This window comes from Acanthisitta chloris, unplaced genomic scaffold, assembly GCF_000695815.1.
Source record: "Acanthisitta chloris isolate BGI_N310 unplaced genomic scaffold, ASM69581v1 scaffold4333, whole genome shotgun sequence".
NCBI classification, from domain to species: domain Eukaryota; kingdom Metazoa; phylum Chordata; class Aves; order Passeriformes; family Acanthisittidae; genus Acanthisitta; species Acanthisitta chloris.
The window spans coordinates 55,193-76,903 of record NW_008665307.1 but is presented as its reverse complement, the minus strand read 5'-3'; the positions used below and the strand labels follow the sequence as shown (position 1 = coordinate 76,903).

General features: G+C 38.1%; 1 protein-coding gene across 3 annotated transcripts in view; it reads left to right on the top strand.

Annotated features, from left to right (window-relative positions):
* The window catches only part of CASK (calcium/calmodulin-dependent serine protein kinase (MAGUK family)), a 127,292-nt gene extending 107,435 nt beyond the window's left edge, over nt 1–19,857 (top strand). For 2 of the 3 annotated variants that reach the window (XM_009071672.1, XM_009071671.1), the window contains 8 exons: nt 2,587–2,655; nt 6,885–7,081; nt 8,461–8,576; nt 12,874–12,954; nt 13,046–13,126; nt 13,991–14,193; nt 14,354–14,437; nt 19,417–19,857. In XM_009071672.1, the coding sequence (XP_009069920.1) occupies nt 2,587–2,655; nt 6,885–7,081; nt 8,461–8,576; nt 12,874–12,954; nt 13,046–13,126; nt 13,991–14,193; nt 14,354–14,437; nt 19,417–19,593 (1,008 nt within the window). In that variant the 3' untranslated portion in view covers nt 19,594–19,857. Of the gene's footprint in view, nt 1–2,586; nt 2,656–4,028; nt 4,065–6,884; nt 7,082–8,460; nt 8,577–12,873; nt 12,955–13,045; nt 13,127–13,990; nt 14,194–14,353; nt 14,438–19,416 lie in introns of all 3 variants that reach the window. The other variant, XM_009071674.1, reaches the window with a different exon arrangement.
* Nucleotides 19,858–21,711: the final 1,854 nt, after the last annotated feature.

The window sequence follows — 21,711 nt, the reverse complement described above, 5'->3', positions numbered from 1 at the left end:
GCAGGAAACTGGTTTTGCCATCATTTGGAAACAATTGTGGTTGTTTCCTCTGAGGTTCCAGCTGTGGTGCTTCAACCAAATAGCAAGGATCTTCTGCTTTGTTCTTTGGCTTGGGGCTAGACGGGTTTGGGAAGTCCAAATAGTCAAGTTTACTGAAATATAATGATAATCTTTCTGCACTACTCAGAATCTTTGGATCCTCCAAGTGTTTTGCTGTTCCTATCCCCAGGAAAATCAGGGGTTTTACTGATTTCCTGGAGAAAACAGATTCACAACCAAAGCTGAATTTTTCCAGACCAGTTCTAAGCAGTTCTAGCATTCTACAAGGATCTCTCTATTCATTGATTTGTCTCATTAGACTGTGCATAAAACAGTTTTTCTGTTAACTTTTGAGTCTGATTATTTTTTTTTAAAGAAAGACCTGTTCCCTAGGAAATTAAGAATCTAAATGCCTTTGATATTGTGGCAGAACAGCCTAATTACATAAAAAGTGGACGTCTGCCTCTTGACTAGCTTGATAGATTAGTTTATGACAGCACTGAAATCACCAACAGCACTGAAAATGTGTGTTCTCCTCAGTATGTTACGGTGAACATGTGCTTTGAAATAATATGCTGTCTTCTGTTGAGAATTGTTGGAGGAATACAAATCAAAACATTCTCAAACCAAGAAAATTTCCTTCAAAGGGAGAAGCCTTCAAGACAGTCCAGAAATAGTGGCATTCTCCAAACTTGTTTTTCTCCAAATGACCTGAGTGCTTGCATCACTTTCCAAAGCTTTTCCTTGCTAAACCACCACCGACTAGCAGATCATACCAAACCACATTAAAACTGAAAAACAAAAAAAAATTCACCCCTTCTTTCAAGTGTGAAAAGAGCACACAGAGAATTGCAGAGCAGGCAGAAAATCTCTTTATAAAGCAAGGAAGTCACTGCTTTTCTAGGAAAAAAAAGCATCTCCTAGCTACTGTTTGATAAAGGTGATGCCAATAATCACACACACACAAAAAAAAAAAAAAAGGAATAATGGTTCCTTTAGGCTTTTCCATTTTTTCTATTCTTTTTTCTCAGTAATGGATAGTTTACTTGCTCTCATTTGGATATCTTAAGCTTGTTATGCTGGAGTGATGTTGTAAATAGAATTAGAGCTGATTTCCCCCAGTCCATTACATCCTGCAAATGGTTGTGGGAGGCAAAGGAGCATTTTGTTCTTATGCACATAGCAGGAGCATATAGCCCTTCCTACTCTGAACCACAGTGATTTTACAGCCATAGAATTGTCAGATCTGCCCTCAGCTCTGTTCAAATCAAAGCAAGTGTCTACATAGATACACATGGAGCTTTCTGGGAAATCATACCTAAAGAGTCCACAAAAAGGTGCAGAAGTTTTACATGATTTTGTTGCTCACCAGATGTACAGGCAGCAGGAGGGGTAAAGTATTGCCTGTCATTTTAACCTTTGATGCTTTAAAATAGCTTGGAGTTTGAGAATATTAGTAGAGGACCTTTCCCTGATTAATGCTGAATGAACAGTTTAGCTCCAGTTTATTCAACAAAGGGCATTTGTATTGATAAAATGGGAGAGGGTTAACATGTTTGCTTTTAAAACTGATTTAGCCCTTTTTGTCTGCTGTTCCTGATGTTATACAAAACAGTGAGACATTCCTAAACTGACCTTTGACATGGAATATTATATTACAAAATTCCTTTGAGGGTAAAAAGGATTTTTATTTTTTTCTCACTGTATGAGTGAATTATTTTATTCCCTCAAGAGACAGCTCAATTATCTGACCTTCAAGAATTAAGTACTCTACAACCAAAATGGCATGTGAAAAAGATTGCTCTGCAAGTGACTTCCTTGCCTTTGAAAAACCCAGTCAAAAATTCCTGTAATCCTTCCTGTAGAATTTCCTAGGATGCACCCTGTGTCACTGAAGTGTAGGACCACACTGGCAGCCTGAGTCAAGAGAAGTGGGGTTTTTAAAGTGTTATATTTTGGCAATACCGTTAAGCCCATAAGAATGTTGGAGGAAAAACTCCTCAGTGTGCTTGTAAAATGGATGAGAAGGGAGAAGAGAGTACCCAGTTTCCTTCTTAGGTGTTAGCTCCAGTGTCTTTGAGGCACTGCAGAGACAGAGTAGAGACTGATCAACACTGATGACCACCACATAGCTGAAAAAACATTTAGAAACATCTTTCAAAAGGAGTATGTGCCTCATTCTATTCCAAGTATTATTCAACACGTCCCTTTCAGGTACCTTTAGCAAAGGGTGGAGGATGAGGAAGGGCAGGTAGCACTGTCAGCCACATGAGAGCTCAGAAGTCACAGATCTCAGGAATTAAAAAGCTGTTTGATTGCTAAGGCAACATAAAAATAGTTCCTACCTCAGATCGCATCAAGATGTCAAACCTGAATCTTAAACTATGGAAAAACTTTTCAGACTTACAGAGTTTGTAGTGTGGAAACCTTCACAAACGAAGCAGCTAAGCAAATGGTTATAAGGCTGTGGATGTAACTGTTCTTTGCAATATATCTGTGTTCCTGTGATAGTGTTGTGTTGTTAATGAACCTTGTGTCTTATTTCAGAGAGATTCCCCCTCCACATCCAGACAGTCCCCAGCTAATGGTCATAGCAGCACTAACAATTCTGTTTCGGTAAGATTTCCAGTTCCACACAGAGAAAGTGTGAAAGTTTTGTTGGTGCTCATCTGCCATTACTGTTCTACTTATTGTGTGGTCAGTGGAAAACTTTGTCCTGCTGGTAGAACCAAGGTTATTACATATGTGACTCCCCAGTTTCTTTTTTTTTTTTCCTTTAAGGGTTTTTTTCCAACATATTCTTCTCATTAAAAACCATATAGTGACCTAAATGTTAATAACTGTACTGTGACACTTCAGTCATCCTTAAGTCATTGTCAGCAGCTTCCTCAGAGCTAAGCAGAAGTTTAAAGTGGAAGTTTTCTTTCCATCCTGAACTTTGGAAGCAGTGTTTGAAGACAGAATAAGTGTGCAGTTGGTATTCCAAGACATTTTAGACTCTTTTTTTTTTTTGAGTTTTGTGTTTTGAGAGCCCTCTGGAACGTGTACTGGTTTCCGCTATCTGAGTTAAGGAATTGGTGTGCTCTCTGCTGTCGTGGTTCGTGCACATACTGTGTGAAACATGAGCCTTGCCTGGATATGGAAAGCAAAAGGAAGTGGCTTTAAACTGCACTACAAACCAAGCTCTTACCATCACATCTTTAACACAAAGTACTTCTGTTTTGTATGTATTCAGGTAGAAAGGTGCTGTCGATCTCCTGTTTTCCTAAAGTATATTAATGTTAAAATTCATGTCGTTTATCATTTGTCGTTGTTTGGACCAATGTAGTAACTGCACACAAGTTCCTTCAGTGAGTGCTGTCAATATCATGAGTTTGTGAGACTAGCTAAAAGCCAAAACCAAAGCCAAACTGAGTAACTGCTCCTTTAACTATAAAAGAAATTGCAACTTAGAAATGATTTGCCACAAGGTAAAGTGCTTATGAATTAGTAGAATGAAAAATAATTGTGTGGATGAAAAATTTTAAGACCTTTTTGTGAATTAAATTGAATTTGTAATATGATTAGTAGATATAATCTTCATTCTCAGCACAATTAATCACATTATACATTTTTAATAATAATTTTTTTAATATTTCTAATAGCCTCCTCTTTAAAAGCAAGACTTAAGTATTAAGTGGAAAAGGCATTCACATAAAGAGCCTCTTTCACTTGTTGGTGCTTTTGTGTTGAAGATGCTGAATTATTTATTAAAAAGCACATTCTCTATCTGCTTAAACTTTTTACCTGCTTTCTTCAGCTTGCTGCTAAACAGCCTGGGTTTGATTTTTCTTTAAGAAAAAAAAATGGTTTCTAAACATCAGTCAATTTATACTTTTGTCTAACTTACCATTTTACTGTAATGTAGTATGAATCACTAACAAATGGTGTTGTGTACCCTTAAAAAGTAAAATGAAAATTTCTTCTCCTGGGTTGACTTTATTCTGCAGGACTTGCCATCGACAACACAACCAAAAGGACGACAGGTGAATAGATATCCTCCATGGGAATTTTTGTAAATTTAGTTGCTAGTAAACATCCCTGCTTTTCTTTTTCCCCCCTCATATTCTGTATGTGCTGGACTAAAACATTTAAGCTTGGAAAATTTGTTCCATTGTTTCATTTTTCTTTTTAACTCATTTGTTTGTGGCTAATTCAAAATAGCTTTTTTTTTTTCCCCCATGTGTCCATATGTGTGAGAGGTACAAAGTCCTTGTAAATTAAACTGGAGATGTTGATTTAGTTCAGAATGCATTAATGGACTTACTGCTAACTTCCTGTTGTGCAGTGACCTGTGCAGGTTTTTGTCACAGAGGAAAGCTTCAATGTATATTTTAGCTGAAATGGGGATTGGTAGGGCAAGTGTTTAATACTCTAAACATTGTACTGACAAAGAGTCTAAAGCCTGAGTTGGTCTATAACTAATTGTTAACATTAGCAAAGGTCTCCAAAGAAAAACATTAAGGACAGTTTCTATTAAGGTTTCCTAAGTCTGAGGATTGCCTCTTAAATTTTCAGTCCCAAGATCCAGATTCAGTCACCTCCCTTAGCTTTGTTACCTTGACCTGCTGGTGATACATATCTGCACTCTCCAGAGAATTCCAGGAAAGCCCTTAAGGGCTCTGCAGAGGATTCCCTATCGTCCTCTTTGCAATTTTAATTCTTTTGTATTTATTTTACTGCAGCCTCCAAATCAACACATACCGTCAAGTGATTTGTGATTCATCTTCAGGAACTGCTGCAGTTATATATATATAAAGTCTTTCCAGAATCTCTCTCTTAATCTTTTCACTGTAGACTCCACCTCTCTCCACCAAGAATTTTTATAATAGCTCTTGCAATTCCATTCAAAAAGTCAGTTAACTACATTATCTCTTGTCTTTGAAAAATCTTTCATACTGCCCTGTGGTTAATTTGGCTGGAATATCTAGTACAAGAGTGGATTGTTCTCACTTCATTTCCCATTTTTATAGCTTTCAGCTTTCAACTTTCCATTGTCTTCTGAAGTTTCCAACTGCCTGAATGTAAACCTGGAAAGGCTCCATGAAAGACCTTCCAAGCTCTTATGTTAGGTTTTTGTTTGCTGCTCATAGGGTATTTTTCCCAGGAGGAGACTTGTTAAAGGCAGTATCAAAGCAATGGTGTTTCTCATTCTTACACCATTTATAGTTAACTGATTTTTTTCAAGAGTCTTTTCCCACTGATCAGCATATTTTTCTGGTAGCTTGTTATCCTTGGAAGTAGTCAGGGCTTGGATAATATACATTTTCATCTGTAAGGAGGTCTGTAATGTTCCATGAACTGCAAATATAAGGTGGATAATGGCTCAGACGAGCAGGGACTTGAAAAGCAAAGTGTCTAGATGGTAAAAATAAATACTGTTGGTGTTTCTGGACCTATGTTAGATAAGGTTGAGGCAAAATAAGGGATTGTTTCAATACTGATTATTAATGGAAAATAAATTTCTAAATAAACGTAGTTGGTTTAAAAATATCCTGGTTTTCAGGTAATTAAAAGTTGGGTTACTTGTCTAAACCCACACACTCAGTGCACAGCAGAACCAGGGTCAGATTTAGTATATTCAAAGTTTAGTTCTATATTGGTATTATCATCTGATGCTTTCACTGTAAAACACAGCGATAAAATATGGTAAAATACAGATAAAAATATATCAGATATAAGATAGAAGTGATTAGCCATTCTAAGTTAATTTATTCATAAGTTGGGTTGCAGATTGGATTACTACAGAACTTTTGGAAGTGCCATGAATAGTGCTAACACTGCATAGTTACAGCTATTTTTGGAGCAGAATTTGAGCAAAGTTGCAAAGTGATGGTTACAGTTTATACAAAGTATGTCACTTTGCAATGTAATTGTTGGAGGTTTTTTAAATCTAATCGATTTTTAGTAAGAAAATCAGCAGTATGTGTATACAAGGCTGGCTGAGATGCTGTAGGGTAATGTTTGAAGTTCCTAAACTGTAGAAATTACCCATCTAGGGCATGACCTTTAATTTCGATTTTAAGATCCTTTGACTGCATCAAGGCTGTAATTAGCAACCAAAACGGAGATCACTTTTATTTTCTAGGGTTGAGACCTCACTAACACACAAAGATAGATTGGTATATTGCTCTAAATTGCGAAGTCAGAATCTGAATTCTTTCTGTTAATGTTCCTTGGAGAATAACTTACTGAAATTGTTAGTTATTAGTATGGGAGTAGACTTTTACTGACAAACCCATGCAGAGAATTCACAGATTCCTCCCAAGTAACTATGTGAGAGGTGACTTCCTATATAATCTTTCAAAAAGGTATTTTTTAATGTCTTAAATCTTTCAAAATTTCAGTCTAGGTGCTGGAGATCGCTAATGAAGCTGAAGTCCTTTACATTGTCTGATAAATTTTCCTGTCATACAAATTTTTGAAACATCCCCAGGCACTTCAGTTGGAAAGTACAGTGTACAAGTTGTAGTAGATGTAAGCTGCTGGTTTACAGTCTGTAATGATTTGTGGCAGTTAACTGTGATTTGAGGGACTCTCTGAGTTTATTCCATTTTTGCTGTTGAGGTTTTGCAGTATGTAGAAGCCATGAGCTTTCAAAATAACATCATGTGTCTCCATCGTTTGCTGGGGTGGGTGTTCTGTTTCATTTTCAGCTATCATTTCTCCTTTTGCCATTCTGTTTCTTCCTTTGCTTCTTGCAACCAGTTTGTGTAGCTACATTCACAGATCAAATGTTCACCTGTTACTCTTAATACCATCCCAGGAATAATATTGCAGTGTCTTTTATAAACTCTTTTTTATAGATCTATGTAAGAGCACAATTTGAATATGATCCAGCAAAGGATGACCTCATTCCTTGCAAAGAAGCTGGCATCAGGTTCCGAGTTGGTGATATTATCCAAATCATTAGCAAAGATGATCACAACTGGTGGCAGGGTAAACTTGAGAACTCCAAAAATGGTACTGCAGGTCTTATTCCTTCTCCTGAACTTCAAGAATGGTATGACTTCAGTTTTCTAGAAAAATTAATATAGCTTTGGTTTTACTTCGGTCTTTCATGCTTTTCATTGTTGTATGGCTAGTTTTTTTTATTATTTTTTTCTTCCAAAAAAAAAAAAGTATGGCCTCAGTTTGTGTGGCATTGATTTTTTTTCTTGGAATAGCTGTGGCTACATTAAAAAAATAAACCCCTGTGTTAATAAACATTGTGCTTTTGAGTACACTGTAGAAATCTAGGATTGAAGATGGTTACATGCAAATTGTTTATATAAGGGAGTCAACTTCTACACAGTGTTTAGTAGTGTAAGCATTAGTAGTGCTTACAGTACTGCAGGAATAAGGTTTTAGCAAGATATCAAGCAGAAAGATCATTTAGGGAGTTCTGGGGTTTTCTTTTCATTTTCCTTGTGAAAGCCAACAAGTAGAACAAAATCACAGTGCAAAGACTCCTGGATGACAACAGTTGCCCAGGGATGTGGTGGCTGCCCCAGCCCTGGTGGTGTTCAATCCAGGCTGGATGAGCCTTGAGCAACCTGATCTAGTGGGGAGGTGTCTCTGCCCAGGGCAGGGGTTGGGACTAGATGATCTGTAAGGTCCATTCCAGCCCTTAAATTCCATGATTCTAATGGCACTGAGTACCACAAAAGCAATTCAAAGCCTTTAAACAACCTCTTATAGAAGTTGTTTGGTAAAATTTTAAGTGTATCAATATGAATTCTGCTAAGCAAGTCTTGGGCCATGAAAGTTATGGCCATTACTCAATATAGTTTATCAATATGGATCAACTAGCCCAAAATATTTCCTACAGGATTTCCTTACATAAATGAACTAGAGTTCTGTAGAGGGTTTAACAGCACCTGTGCCACCTGTTCTAGCTGAGGGAGATTTTGCTAGAAGAGAAGCAGAGGTAGACAAGACTTTTAGTTGCATCTCAGGAACTCCCTTGCAAGCCCTGACGTATGGGAGGCACTGGAACATTCCAACAGGATCACTTGCAATACTTCACCCTAAAGATTGGCCTCAAAACAGGTCCAAAACACAACACAAGTTGCTCTGAAGTAATTTAGACCATGCTGGTCTTTTCAGACTTTGTGCTCTTCTGCACTGATCTGCTCTGAAGTGGTGTAGAGTCATTGCAGAAGTTACCCTTCCTCTCCTCCCCACTTCATCTGTGAGCATTAATGACCTGCCACCAAGATGATGTTCTTTTTATCAATATAGTTCTGTATGTAAGTGCTTTGAAATCATAAAAAGGGGGTTTGAAAACTTTTACTGTACTCTTGCTCTATAAAAAAAGTCTTATTTTTCTCATTCATTCTGTGCAGCTTTTAAAAAAAGCCTTGGTTACAACAAAAGGTTTTTTCCTCCTCCTTATTCCAGGCGAGTTGCTTGTATTGCCATGGAGAAGACCAAACAGGAGCAACAGGCCAGCTGTACTTGGTTTGGAAAGAAAAAAAAGCAGTACAAAGACAAATATTTGGCAAAGCACAATGCAGGTATGAAAAAAAACAAACGCAGGTATCTTTAAGAAGTTCCATTTATTTTGCAATTTACACCTTGCCATTAATTGTTCAGCTGGCACTTACATAAACCTAATGAGCTGCTTAGGAAAATGTAACTAAAATTCTAATTATGCCAACATTGCTCTGCCTGTTCTTTTCTATTTAAACATAGAGCTCAATCAGTGAGAGGCAAACTGCCACAAAATAAGTGCATCATAATATGTATAATATGGGCTTACACTGTTTGGGGGTTTAAGTTTAAAGGAGCATTAGAAACCAACAGGATACAATTTTTGCAGCCTATATAACTGCACTGTGTTCTACAGAAGACTTCTCAGTAGCATCTTTGTTAATATGTCTTTGTAACTATAACAAACTGCAGATTATATATGTGAAAACATCATGAATGAGCATTTTTCTGGAAGGGTTATGGTTAGAACTGGAATAAGAGCCAATACATAGTCAGTGTGTTATTTACACTGACCAAGTAGAACAAGCTGTCGAAGTTCCTTGCAGTGATTTCTGCCTGAATCCTGAGTTCTAGTTTTCTGGTTAGACTGTTTTAAAAATGAATTGGTTTAGAAATTTTTGAAAGTGAAGTGTAGAGTAAGAGATCCTTGCCAAGCAAAGTTCATTAGTTTTAGTAGCTAAGAAGTAAGAGCCCTTCAGTCAGGAGCAGAATTTAGTTCTTCTTTTAATATAAAATACTCAATATGTTGAAAGTGCTTTTCAACACTTTTCTATGCATTGATACCACATTCTGTGATATTTATTTTGTTGTGGTCTCTTGGGAGCCTTGCAGAGATTTAGATTAGAATGAAAAGACAGATCTGTCCAAACAGCATAATGAAAGTGTTTTATATATTGCTTTAATTTCTGGGGCCTTTTTTTCCAGTTGCATTCTTGAATACACCAATTAAACAATATAAATCCAGATTTTCACATTTTCCTTTATCTGCACAGTCACTTTGTATCAATTAAATTCCTGAAAGGAAGGTAATCTAGACTTTGCTGTCTTGATGTAGGTGGATGTTTTGGAGGAGGTTGATTGCCTTAGTACCTGCCACCAGCAGTGCTGCTAGGAACTTTACATCAGAGCACAGTGTTTGCCAAAAATTAGAAATGTGATCATTGAAAATTATCATAATGCCCGTAAAAGAAGCTGTTTTTCTCAGAATAACACTTCCCCTTCCCCCTAAGAAGTCGAAAAGTTAATGAAAGTGCAGATTGGAATTAAGATTTCTAAGAGAAATGTTGATTGATTCTAGTGTCCTTGAGGTACTGAAGGTGATGCCAGTAATGTTTCAGGGAATGCCACCAAATTTTGGATATAAAGAGGTTCAGTGAAATTCTGTGGTGCTCACATGAGTTTAACTAAGGTGGTAATGAATTTACCTTTTCTGAACTATCTATCACAGTTAGTCAGAGCAGCACTGACCTTTGTGAGCATTCAGTGCATCTTTCTCAGAATAAAACCCAGGTCTTTTCTCCTGTTGGATCCAAAATAAGTATAATTAATGTCAAAATGTTGCTCTTACAGGAAAGTACAGTTTGTTTCTCTTATATCCTAGTGTAAAATTCAATAAATTGATCAGCAGTGTGTAATCTATTTGGACTTCCATGTTATTTTTGTCTTAGGGTGAGACTGAACTGGGATGCTGAGAAATGACCTAGTCAAATACTTCATAGTCAACTAGGAATTGTGTGGCCACACAATGAGTTAAGAGCTGGTCTGGTATATTGGGATATTACTGGAACTAGAAATGAGATTAATCTGCAAACCAGAAATAGTTTATGAAGTAAAGACAAGACAATTTCAGTTACTTTTTAGAATTAGAAGCAAATATATTATCCTTTACCAAAAATATGTAATCCTGTTTGTCTTTCCTCAATACTTCATATTATTGTATTCTTCAAGATACAATTTCACAGCCATAGGTTTTATCACTGTCAGTTTTAAACCAAAGCCTAGAGGAAAAAAATGAAATCTTTTTCATTATTAGGTTTGCTGACATTTTTATGAATGCTCTAGAGATATATTGCAGTGATATCTAGATATATTTTTGTTTATTTTACTGAAATGTTGTTGCAGGGCTTCAGAAAAGAACAGCATTGGGAACACACTAGAACTATGCTTCATATTATGCATAATGTAGAAAATTGCCAAGCTTTTATAAAATATGTTTATCATTTCTTAATGTGATTTATTTGCCTTGTGTTTAGACTATTGCATGGGAAAGTTTATTTTGTGCATATACTTTTTATTTTACTAATATATTACAAGCCATATCTCAATGACCCCTGTACATTTTTCATGCTGTCTTACTCCCAATGGCCTCTGTGCATGTAAGTAACCTGTCAAGTGACAATGCCTCTTTATTTGCTTCTTACTGTTTCCTTTCAAGAACTCCTTTTCTTTGTTAGCTAGTAACAGAAGCATTGAAGTTCAGCCTCTAAATGTGCCCTGTATTCCTCATATCTTCTCTATATTGGAAAATGAATCATTTTTCATTTGCATTTGAAAACCCTCCCATGGTTAGCTGATCCATGTAGACTGAGGCACATCCTCTCCATGCTGCTAGTCTGTGATGAAAGCATTAATGTTACCATTTCTGTTGTTTGTTCCTGCTGTTTGTGTCTAACATAACATGGTTTTGTTCAAAAAGAAATAAAGGATTGAGTTTTTTTATTATTATCGATGGGAAAAGATACTCCCAGACCTAGGTCATTAGAATTAGTGTTCAATATGTTGTAGGTCTTTAACCCTTTCCAATAGGAAATGAATTGTTAATTAGTTTAAATACTGCAAAGTTGCAAAAAGGACAGTAGTAAGAATCCATGTTTGTGGAATGGAAGAAAAATGCAACTAAATTCTTGTTTGTAGTATTTGGGGAAAGGTTGAAAGAGATTCTTTTCCAGGATGAAATTCAAAATGCTTCAAATGGACCAGGAAGTTTTCATATCTGTATCGTTTCAAGGTCTTGAGTTGAGTATGTCAATTGACTGATTTGTAGTTTGACCAAATTGAAAGTAGTTGTACTTTCTCTCTAGGGTAAAAAGACTGACATCAAGTTAAAAAATCTGCCCCATAGAAAGAAATACATTAAGTTAAATAAGCACATTGCTTTTTGCTTCAGGTACTCAAGTCCATGTGAGCATGTGCTTTCTTGTAGGCTCTGTGGTCTTAATGCTGATCTTAGTGCCTGGAGACTTCTGCAGCAAACTAAAGCTCCCACCACTGCCTACTTTCCTGAGGTTTTGAGTGGGGAAGAGGAAGATATCCAGGCTCATCCTGAAAAATTGATGGGGTATAATTAAGGACAATACACCACTTAAGACTCAGAAACGCTCAGAGATCTCTTAGCTCTTTTCATAGCGTGCATAAATACAGAACTGAAAACTCTTGTTCATTATTCTGCTCACAATTGTTGATTAATGTAATCTTTACAAATAGAATTAATGGCCTCCTAGCTCCTTTTTTTGATTAGAATTCTGCACAAGCTACCAGAGATGATGTGTTATTTGGCACAGGAGGAATAAGCTGGTTTTAATGAACAAAACTTGATTTGTCAATCATTATATTCCTTGGCAATTGACAAGAGATTGATAGGCATGATGGAATTCATCCAGTTTCAACGGCAGTTGAAATTATATCTGAAATAATACTTTTACAATTTTTCCCTAAATATGGTGGAGGTTCTTTTATGTAATGCCATCACTTCTCATTAGAATTACTCATTCTGTCACAAGCTTCAAAAGCATGTCAGTTTAACTAGCACGTGTGTTTAAAGAGAACTCTAATTACAGTTAAGTGGTGGTGGTTTGAGAGAGTAAATACCACAAAGTATTATCACTCTTCTCTACGCATTTCTCATAAATCTTGTTAAAACACGATGATGAAAGTATCCCTATCTTCAGTGTAAATAGATGTTCTCATATTGTATTCATGTTGGTCACTGTCTACAGATTTTTCTTTAGTATTGCTATTTCTTAGGCATGCAAACGTGACTGGCATGCTGGTTTAGCTGATTTTCGTGGTCTGCTGAATACTGCATGAAAGGACATGCAAACTTTGCTGAGCATTTCAGTAGCTTTGTTACTGTTTTTTTAACAGTTTCTTAAACGAACACTCTTGTTCAAATTGCATAATGAATGATTTTGTTTTCCATAACTTATTACTTTGTATTGTCAATCTAAAACTTGCTCAAATTTTCATTTGTAGCAGAATTAATTGTCACCCTTAATATGCCTTTTTTTTCTTATCCCTGGGGGGGTTTCTTTTGTGTTTTAGTGTTTGATCAATTAGATCTCGTCACATATGAAGAAGTAGTAAAGCTGCCAGCATTCAAAAGGAAAACACTAGTCTTACTAGGTAATTCTCAGTTATTATTCTGAACATCACAGCATAGTTTCGAAGCCTTTCTGGTGGAAAGTTTCTAATTCCTTTTTGTGTTGTGGATTAGGTGCACACGGTGTCGGAAGAAGACACATAAAAAACACACTCATCACAAAACATCCAGACAGATTTGCTTACCCCATTCCTCGTAAGTAGCAATGTTCAATGTACTGTAAAATTGTTTGTATCGTCCTTGACAACACACCTGTTGTTCTACCTGAGGTGCTCAGTTCTGCTGAGCCAAATCCTGTCTTAAGGCTGGGAACCTGCTGCCAATACTTTGTCTGATGCTGCCTAGGACACCATTAGCCCTTGGCATGGCCCATAGGCTGCTGCATGTTCCACTGAATACCCACCAGGACACACTCCCAGGGCCTTTTCTGGAGGGCTCTTTCCAGCTGGGCTGGTCCCAGCATGTTCTGGTGCATGGGGTTGTTCCTCCCCTGGTGTAGGACTTGGTACTTCCCCTTGTTGAATTTTATGAGATTCCTGTCAACCTGTTTCTCCAGCCTGGCCAAGTCCCTCTGGATGGCAGCACAGCCCTGTGGCCTAGCAGCCACTCCTCCCAGTTGGGTGGCACTGGCATTCTTGCTGAGGGCACACTCTAGCCCATCATCCAGATCCTTGATGAACAGGATTGTGCTCAGTGTTTGCCCCCGGGGTGAAATGTTAATTGAATTGTGTAGAAACTATGAAACTGAGATCTGGCCTTTGTTTGCTGTTGAAAGCAGCTGAAAGGATCTTACAGTCTTGACCGTGTAAAGGTTATTTATGGCATTCTGTTTTTCCTCTGTTACCTTTTGATTTTTTACCTTTTCCACATCCCTCCCCCTCCTGCTTTTCCCAATGCACATCCCTCAGTCTCCTGCTTTTCCCAGTGCCTGTCATTCTGACCACTTTGTTCTTCTATATGTGATTTGACAGGTCATCATTCAGCGAATAAATATTGATAAACCAAACAAAAATAAGCTTAATCATATTGCCATTGTACTAAACTATTTTGTATTTTCAGACACAACCCGACCTCCAAAGAAAGATGAAGAAAATGGGAAAAATTACTACTTTGTATCACATGACCAAATGATGCAGGATATATCAAACAATGAATATTTGGAATATGGCAGCCATGAGGATGCAATGTATGGGACAAAACTGGAAACAATACGAAAGATCCATGAGCAGGGACTAATTGCAATACTTGATGTAGAACCTCAGGTAATGAATTAGAAGTATATAAAAGTAGGACTCCAGTTCAGTTAAACACAAATCCAGTGTTGTTAAATCATGAATTTGTGTCTTTTGCTTGTGTGACTAAGCTTACTTCACATTGATTGTTAGGGGTTTCCTCTAAAGTGTCTGATTTTTTTTCACCTAGGCATTGAAGGTCCTGAGAACTGCAGAGTTTGCTCCTTTTGTTGTTTTTATTGCTGCACCTACGATTACCCCAGGCATTAATGAGGTATGGCATGTTGCAATCTAATGTCCTGTCACAGACAGAATCAAGGATGAGATTCAGATGTGCAGATCAGACTCTCTTAATTGTTTCCTTGTCTGTAAATGAAGAGGCAGAAAGACAGTTGAATGACAGCATGATTGACTGAGATACATTTACTGTTTATTAACCAATTCAAAATGTGAACTTCAAGTTGAAGGATCCACGTGAGATGTACTAAAAGTACATATTCTTTTATTTCATTCCCTGCCCCAGCTCAAAAAACTCATTTCCAAATTCTTGGCAAATCGTTAGCACAGATTACTCAGTGCTGAGTTTCAGTGCTGGCACTAGTTCACAGCTGGCCTGAGCAAAGTGGGTGTGCATGACTCTGCTGTCATCCCATCTTTACTGTTAGCATTTTTTTTACATAGCAAATACACATTAGAATTAGGCTTATTAATTTTGACACCTGTTGTCGGAGTATTGCAAGCTTTGACCAAAGGAGTAATTACTTGTGGAATAATGTTAAGTGTTCATGGAGGTCCACATCCTAAATCTCCTGCTTAGTTTCTCCAGAGTGTTCTCTCTGCAGATTGCTACTGATTTCTCAGGTGATATCAAACAATTCTGGATTTAGCTCACACAAGAGCAAACAGTATTTTTACAAACACTTAATTTGGTCAACCTGTTTTAAACCATGATATCAAAGTATTCAGTCAGTTGGATTTGACCATGAATCTGTTCCAGATCTCCTAGATGTCTCCTTGATCATCCAAACGTAAGGTCAGAAACCCTCTGCTCTGCACCCTGTTCCTGGAGAAATGTGATTACAATATTATAGATATGAAACTATGACATCAGTGCAGAGGCTTGAAGGAGAATAAGAAACAAGACAAACATATTTAAATGCAAATACCCTGAATTATTACAATAGAGGAAAGTGAAAACTACTGGCCTCACACTGCAGTTTCCCAGCAGCTGAGACATTCTACTAGTTCACTGTTGCTGAAGGGAGCACTTCTTCTGCTTCTGAGACTCATACTGCCAATCTGCACTGGCCATGGCACTTACCAGGTCCTTTAGTGAGCCACTTTAGCTCAAAATTGCATTTTTGTCAGCTTTTGCGCTGCTCATTAAGGCTCTTGACAAGCACCAATGCCAGACCAAGCAGGGAAGGAATAGAGACAGGAAGAGAGACAGAAGGGGGAAGAAGGCTCTTTTCACTTTCACAGCAAAAAGTTATGTCATTTCACTGTGTCTTGTGGCCCCATACCCTAACTGGCACATTGCAAGAGGTAAAGACAAAGATCCCTCAGAACATCACAATTTGTCATGTGAGTGAAGTGACAGTGTATTGCTGAATGCTGTAAATCAGTGCAGTCTTGAGAAAATACTAACACTTTGTAACCTACACTGATTTTACCTTTGTGTAAGCAAATAGCATTGCATCAGTTGAAAAACCAGAAGCATTCTTAGGCCATGTTGAGTAAGCATTGTGTTTCCAGCAGCACTCAGACACCCAGGGACCCTGTGAATTTATTATCTAAGTGATGTAAGTGCCTGGCTTTGTCACCTCCATACCTGTCTCAGCTCCCAAATAGTCTTCCTTAGCCTCACTCATCTGCCAGCAGTGCTTCACTTTTAGTCTTCCAGCTGTAGGATATAATAGAGATATTTAGGGCAATTCATATGAGGGAAAAAAAATGTTTTCTGTGATACACTGAGAAGAGGACAGGAATGTACCTTTCATCGTAGTGGTGGGGAAATACTTGTTGCTGCCAAAGAAATATTCCTAGAAGTAAAACATTCTGTTCTAAATATTTGTCTTCCTGCTGTAAGACTGTGTCTTTAGTTTAAGCTCTTGTGCCTGAAGTCTCTGTGCACACAAGGTTTGACCCAGGCACGTGAATTGCTGAGCCAAGGCCACACTTACAAAACATGCTCATTTATGAACCAGACCCAGGGAAAGGGAGGGACAGGCACTGGTAACAGCACAGACCTTACCCAAACACAGGGCCCTGTTATTCAGGGTTTACTGGGCTCTGCACCAAGGGAGAATGGCAAACTGTCTGTGTGTCAGAGCCTGCAGGGCCATGAAGAAGGGTGAGGAATGTGTGTCTCCCATTTCCCATTCATGCTTCCTTTCTGAAAGGTTCATTTGCATTTCTGTTATCCTCTTGCCCTGCTTTGTTTATTTGACTTATGCTTTTTGAGAACACTTCCGTAAATGACTGTCCTTTTTTATTCCCCCCCCCTCTTATGTTTTCTTAAATTTTCATCTTTGCTTTTCTTTTCATTTTCCTGCATTCGTACTAATTGTACATAGCTGCCAAAATGGTGCAGAAAACTGCCTGTAAGTACCAGCTAGGGGCTGAAAGGTAGTCCTGGTTATTTCAGTAGTTTTAGAATGTAGATATGCTTGTTCCCACTCAACATGACTTTGCCAATGGAATCAAAGTCTAATGTAATAATGACTTTTGATATCTGCGCTAAAATTATCTGCTAGTAAAAAAAGAGACTTAGAGAGTCAAATTTCTACCCTTACAACTGTACATCAGAACTTCATGGTAAAACGTGCAGAGGTCTAATATTAAAAGTATCTCTCTTGAGGCATTTTAGCCTCAAAACATCCCAGTAATCAATGCCCCCACAATAAGAGTTAGGAGACAAAATATTGTGCTTTCCAATGACTACAGCAATGCACTGTGAGCAATTTAAATGGTATCAGAAATCTCTCAGAATGCACCCAGCTGTCTAATCACAAAGGAAACTTGAATCAGATTATTGTTGTGCTAAAACAGAGAGAGGAGAGAGCATACCAGAAAACCTGAGGGTAGTTCCTCTTTCCTCCAGCTGTTTCCTACCTCCTGTTGCCCAAACAGCAGCAAAGAGGAGTTGACAGACTCCACTTTTTTGATCTAAATCTTCATTGAGCCCAATTCTTCCGAATTTTAGCTATGCTTCCTCCCTTCCTACAGCCAAAGAATAAAAGGATGTTTTCTTAAGAAGTTTGCAGTCCACCAGCTGTTAAAGTAAGAATTTCATTCTGTTGAAGCAAACCTGGCAAAGGCCTGATGGAGTGTTAATACATTGTCCACAGCCTTAGAAGGGAATGTTGGTCATTTCTTAATCTGTGCTTTGACTGTCACAAGTGGCAGCTACTGTCCTATGTACATTCAGGCCAAAAAAAACCCTCAGAGACTGAAGGTCTCACTGGTGGCCTTTATGGACACAGGAGGATAAAGTCACGTTTCACTCCTTTCAGCTATGGTGGAGAAGGAGAGAATATTAGCAAAGTGAACTGAATTAGAAAAGTCTGTTCCAATAATAGACACACTGCAACTAGTCCCACATAAAATGCTTATTGCCTGAGAGCTGAGGGAAGAAGAAAAGGTGGATGTTGTGCTCTACAAATGTGAAATTGCTCAAGTTGTGGCCATTGATTGATCTGTCTGCAGCTAGGCAAACGTTTTGATAGATATCTTCTTTCTTGACACTATTGAGAGCATAACTGCTGAAGAATATGCTTCTTGGCAAATAATCTGGGATGTTCACTCTTCAAAGTTTAAGAAATTTTACAGAAATTGAGAGGAACTTAAATGCCAACATTAATCTTCAAAGCTAACACTTACTCAAAATATTTGCTCTACTAAGTCTTTACAGACACAGTGGAAACAGCCAAATCTGACATCATTTTGAATGTACAAATAGATACTCCACCACAAACACAGGTGAAATTTGGTCCCAGAATAAAACAAAAATCAAGAAAGGTAATATCTTTTCTTTTTGCAGAACTTTTGAAAGTTTGAACCTATTTGAAAATTGCTGCAATGGTGTATTCCAAACTTATTACTGCCCCTAGAAGTATATGAAAGAAGTAATGTCCTACATTTCCAACAGGCTAGGAACTTTAGGTATTCCAAAATACGACTCACAGAAGCATCCCCTGTATGGAAGTGTGTGTGGACAGTATTTGTCTGACTTAGAGTGAAATTTGTAGTGATTATCAAGTGAAGACTACACCACACCACATCCCCCTCCCCATGTGAGGCTGCAGCTTCAGGGGAGAAGCAGAACTGTAACTTTGGTACAGAACTTCTCCTCCCAAAGTAACTGGTTTCATTGCAACAGGAAAGGAGAACTGTCTCAGTGCAGGTTGTTCACTTCAGAGGACCTGAAAGCTGTTGTTCCACAGCTACTCGTCACTGTAATTGCAAATACTTGGAAAGCTTAAACAGAAAAAGGGTAGAGGGCATGTCTCTTGTGAGAAAAAATGCTGTTCCCAGAATAATTTCTAATGCAAAAACTATAGTCATTGTGTCTGTGCTTTGTCCAGCCTAAAGCTCTCTTACAGTAAAGTGTAATCAAATAAAGACTAATCAAGTAGAGTTAACCTATAGATACTACAGAGCAGCAAGAGTCATTTTGCCCAATATCCACCCCAGACCTGTGGGATGGGAAGGACCTGACTACTCACTCTGAGATAGGAGCTGCAGAGGGATAGTGTGGAGTGAGAACTTCCTCATCAGTAAATGATTATTACAGGAAGTAGACCTGGAAGATTGGTGTTGAACAGAAAACATTACCAAAACTGGGAACAGCTGATACCCGACACATTCCCCCTCCTGTTTCTTGTGTTCTCACCAGGACATAGGCCTGATAGCTCTTACCTGTGCACTGTGTCCAATTTATTCATATGTGGTCTCCTTTGCTCATGTCCCTGCTGCTTTTCCAAGCTTCCATCCTCTTCCTTGCTTTTTTAACACTAGAGTTGTGTTTCGTCTCAAGTACCGTGAGTAACCAGGTGTTTTCACGTCAGCTTCCAGAGGGAAATTGTGCCATCTCTCCTGTGTGATTCCCATAGATGTAGGTGGGAGAGCTAAAGCACCTAGGCCTCCCTGAGACTTTCTTGCCCATTTCCTTCTCCGTATACAACCGTTGTAGAAGAGCACGAAACGATCCAACCTCTCTTTCTCCCGTTTTCTTTTGTGCCTGCCGAACAGGATGAATCTCTTCAGCGCCTGCAGAAGGAGTCTGAAATCTTACAGAGAACATATGCACACTACTTTGACCTAACAATTATCAACAATGAAATTGATGAAACTATCAGGCACCTGGAGGAAGCCATCGAGCTCGTGTGTACAGCCTCGCAGTGGGTCCCAGTCTCCTGGGTCTACTAGACCGGGCGTGAGAGAATGGAAAAACAAAATGTCATTACTGGGAACCACCTCATACATGGAAAACCTCTTCGTTATTGACCTTGTGTCAACAGGTCTTGGCCCCTAGAGACTACCTAGATGTAGTGTGACCTAAAATATAATTATTGTCATGTCCGAATAGATAGGAGGAGGGGAAAAAGAAAAAAAAATTAAACACTAATTTAAAGAGACAGTATCTTTTTTTTAATCATTTCTCCTCAACTTTAATAAAATGTATCTTTAAATATATGTATTATTCAGTCCTTTGGAATGTTATATTTTTGGAAGTCATAGCTTTTTATTTCGAGGGCCCCTAAAAACTGCACAAAATAGATGCTGCTTTCTATAATCTATTTTAATAGTAATAATAATATGATTCTGTTACCTTAACTTGGGGGTGGAACACTACATTCTTTTTAGAGTCTGATTTTATGGATTGGAATACTTTGCTTTCCTTTATTTATTTGAAGTAATTAGTCTAGTGGTTACCAAACAAATTCATAAATTTTAAAGGCCTTTTTTTGCTCTTCTTTTTTTTTTTTTTTTTTTCTCCTAGGGTAGTATTTTTAAGTACTTTTGTGTAACATCCAGATAATGTGATACTGTCTCTTTGAAGAACTCTGTAAAACTTTTAGGAATTTGAAATTGGGTCTTGACTCTTAATGCATGTGGACAGTCGCAAGCGTTCATGCCGTTGGTGTATCTGTGTTGATAAAACCTGTAATCTACAGCAAAGTACATTCCGTTCATGGGAACACGTACCCAAGGGAATAAAGTAAAATATTATTCTGACTAAGTTGTAAACCTATGCACATCCCTTGCATTTTGGGCAACTTTATAAAAAAAAAGAGAAAAAAAAAAAGAAAAACTGATTTTTATTAATAATAATCATGTAGTGAAATGTGTTTGTAATTTTGTCTCAATTTAATTTGTTGTAAGGTGGGAGGGGGCAATTACTGGTTTCACCATTTCAGATCTGTGTTGTCTGAGAGTATTAACGTTTTACTTCAGTTTAAGCAAAGAAATGCTGATTTTTAATATGTATGTAATTGTTTAAAGATGCACACATTTTAAAAGAAAATACTGTGCAATGAAGAAACCAGTTTAGGCATTGCGATAAACTGACTATTCCAAAAGACTCATCTACAACAGCCCTGTAAATTCCTTCAAAAATGGTAATTGACTCTACAGTCTGACCAATTTTTTTTTATTTTAAATATACTTCCTTTTATGTGTTCAACAATTAAATGCTTTTGGGTCCTTCATTTCATCATGGTAGCTGCCCTGACCCTGGTGGTGTTCAATCCAGGCTGGATGAGCCTTGAGCAACCTGATCCAGTGAGGAGGTGTCCCTGCCCAGGGCAGGGGTTGGGACTGAATGATCTGTAAGGTCCTTTCCAACCATTAAATTCTATGATTCATCAGAGGGAGTTGCAGGAATGAACCAGTGACTCGTGCAGTGAGAAAAACTATCTTAAAGTGTTAAGGAAAGCCCTTGTAGGGGCACAGCCTGGTGTGTGTCCCAGGGCTCTGCACCACCTGTGCCAGCTCAGGTGCCACAAAGTTCGAATGAGAGCAGAGCCAAGCAAGAAAATGTAACCATATATTGACCTGGCACCTTATTTCCCTTCTTCATGCTCTCACTGGCCCAGATGGTTTGCATTTTTTCTGGAAATGGTTAAGGGAAGCAAACACTGCCACCTCTTTTTAGGTGGCAGAAATACAGTGTTCCTTAAAACCACTTCTCCTCAAAGTTTGGTTGGCTGTGCTGTTGTATAGTATGAAGTTTAGTGTTTATATTAAAATGCTACAGTGTTCTCAAAGGATTTCTTCTCGGAGTGGAGCTGTCAGCGGTAACTGACCTGTGTGCTGTGCCATTTGTTTGGGATCACTGCACATGTAACCACAGAAAAGGTTCTCGTGGTTGAGCCTTTGTCATAGGGGTAATTCTCTTGCTAATTTTTCCCTGCCTGCTCCTTCTGCAGGTTGGGTGTTCAAATCTCTAGTCTTGTAAAATCCTTAGGTGAAATCTAGGGCTGGCTAGGCACCCTCCCACCCAGCCAGGGCAGGCAAGGGGTTGGTTTGGTGCAGCATTCACAG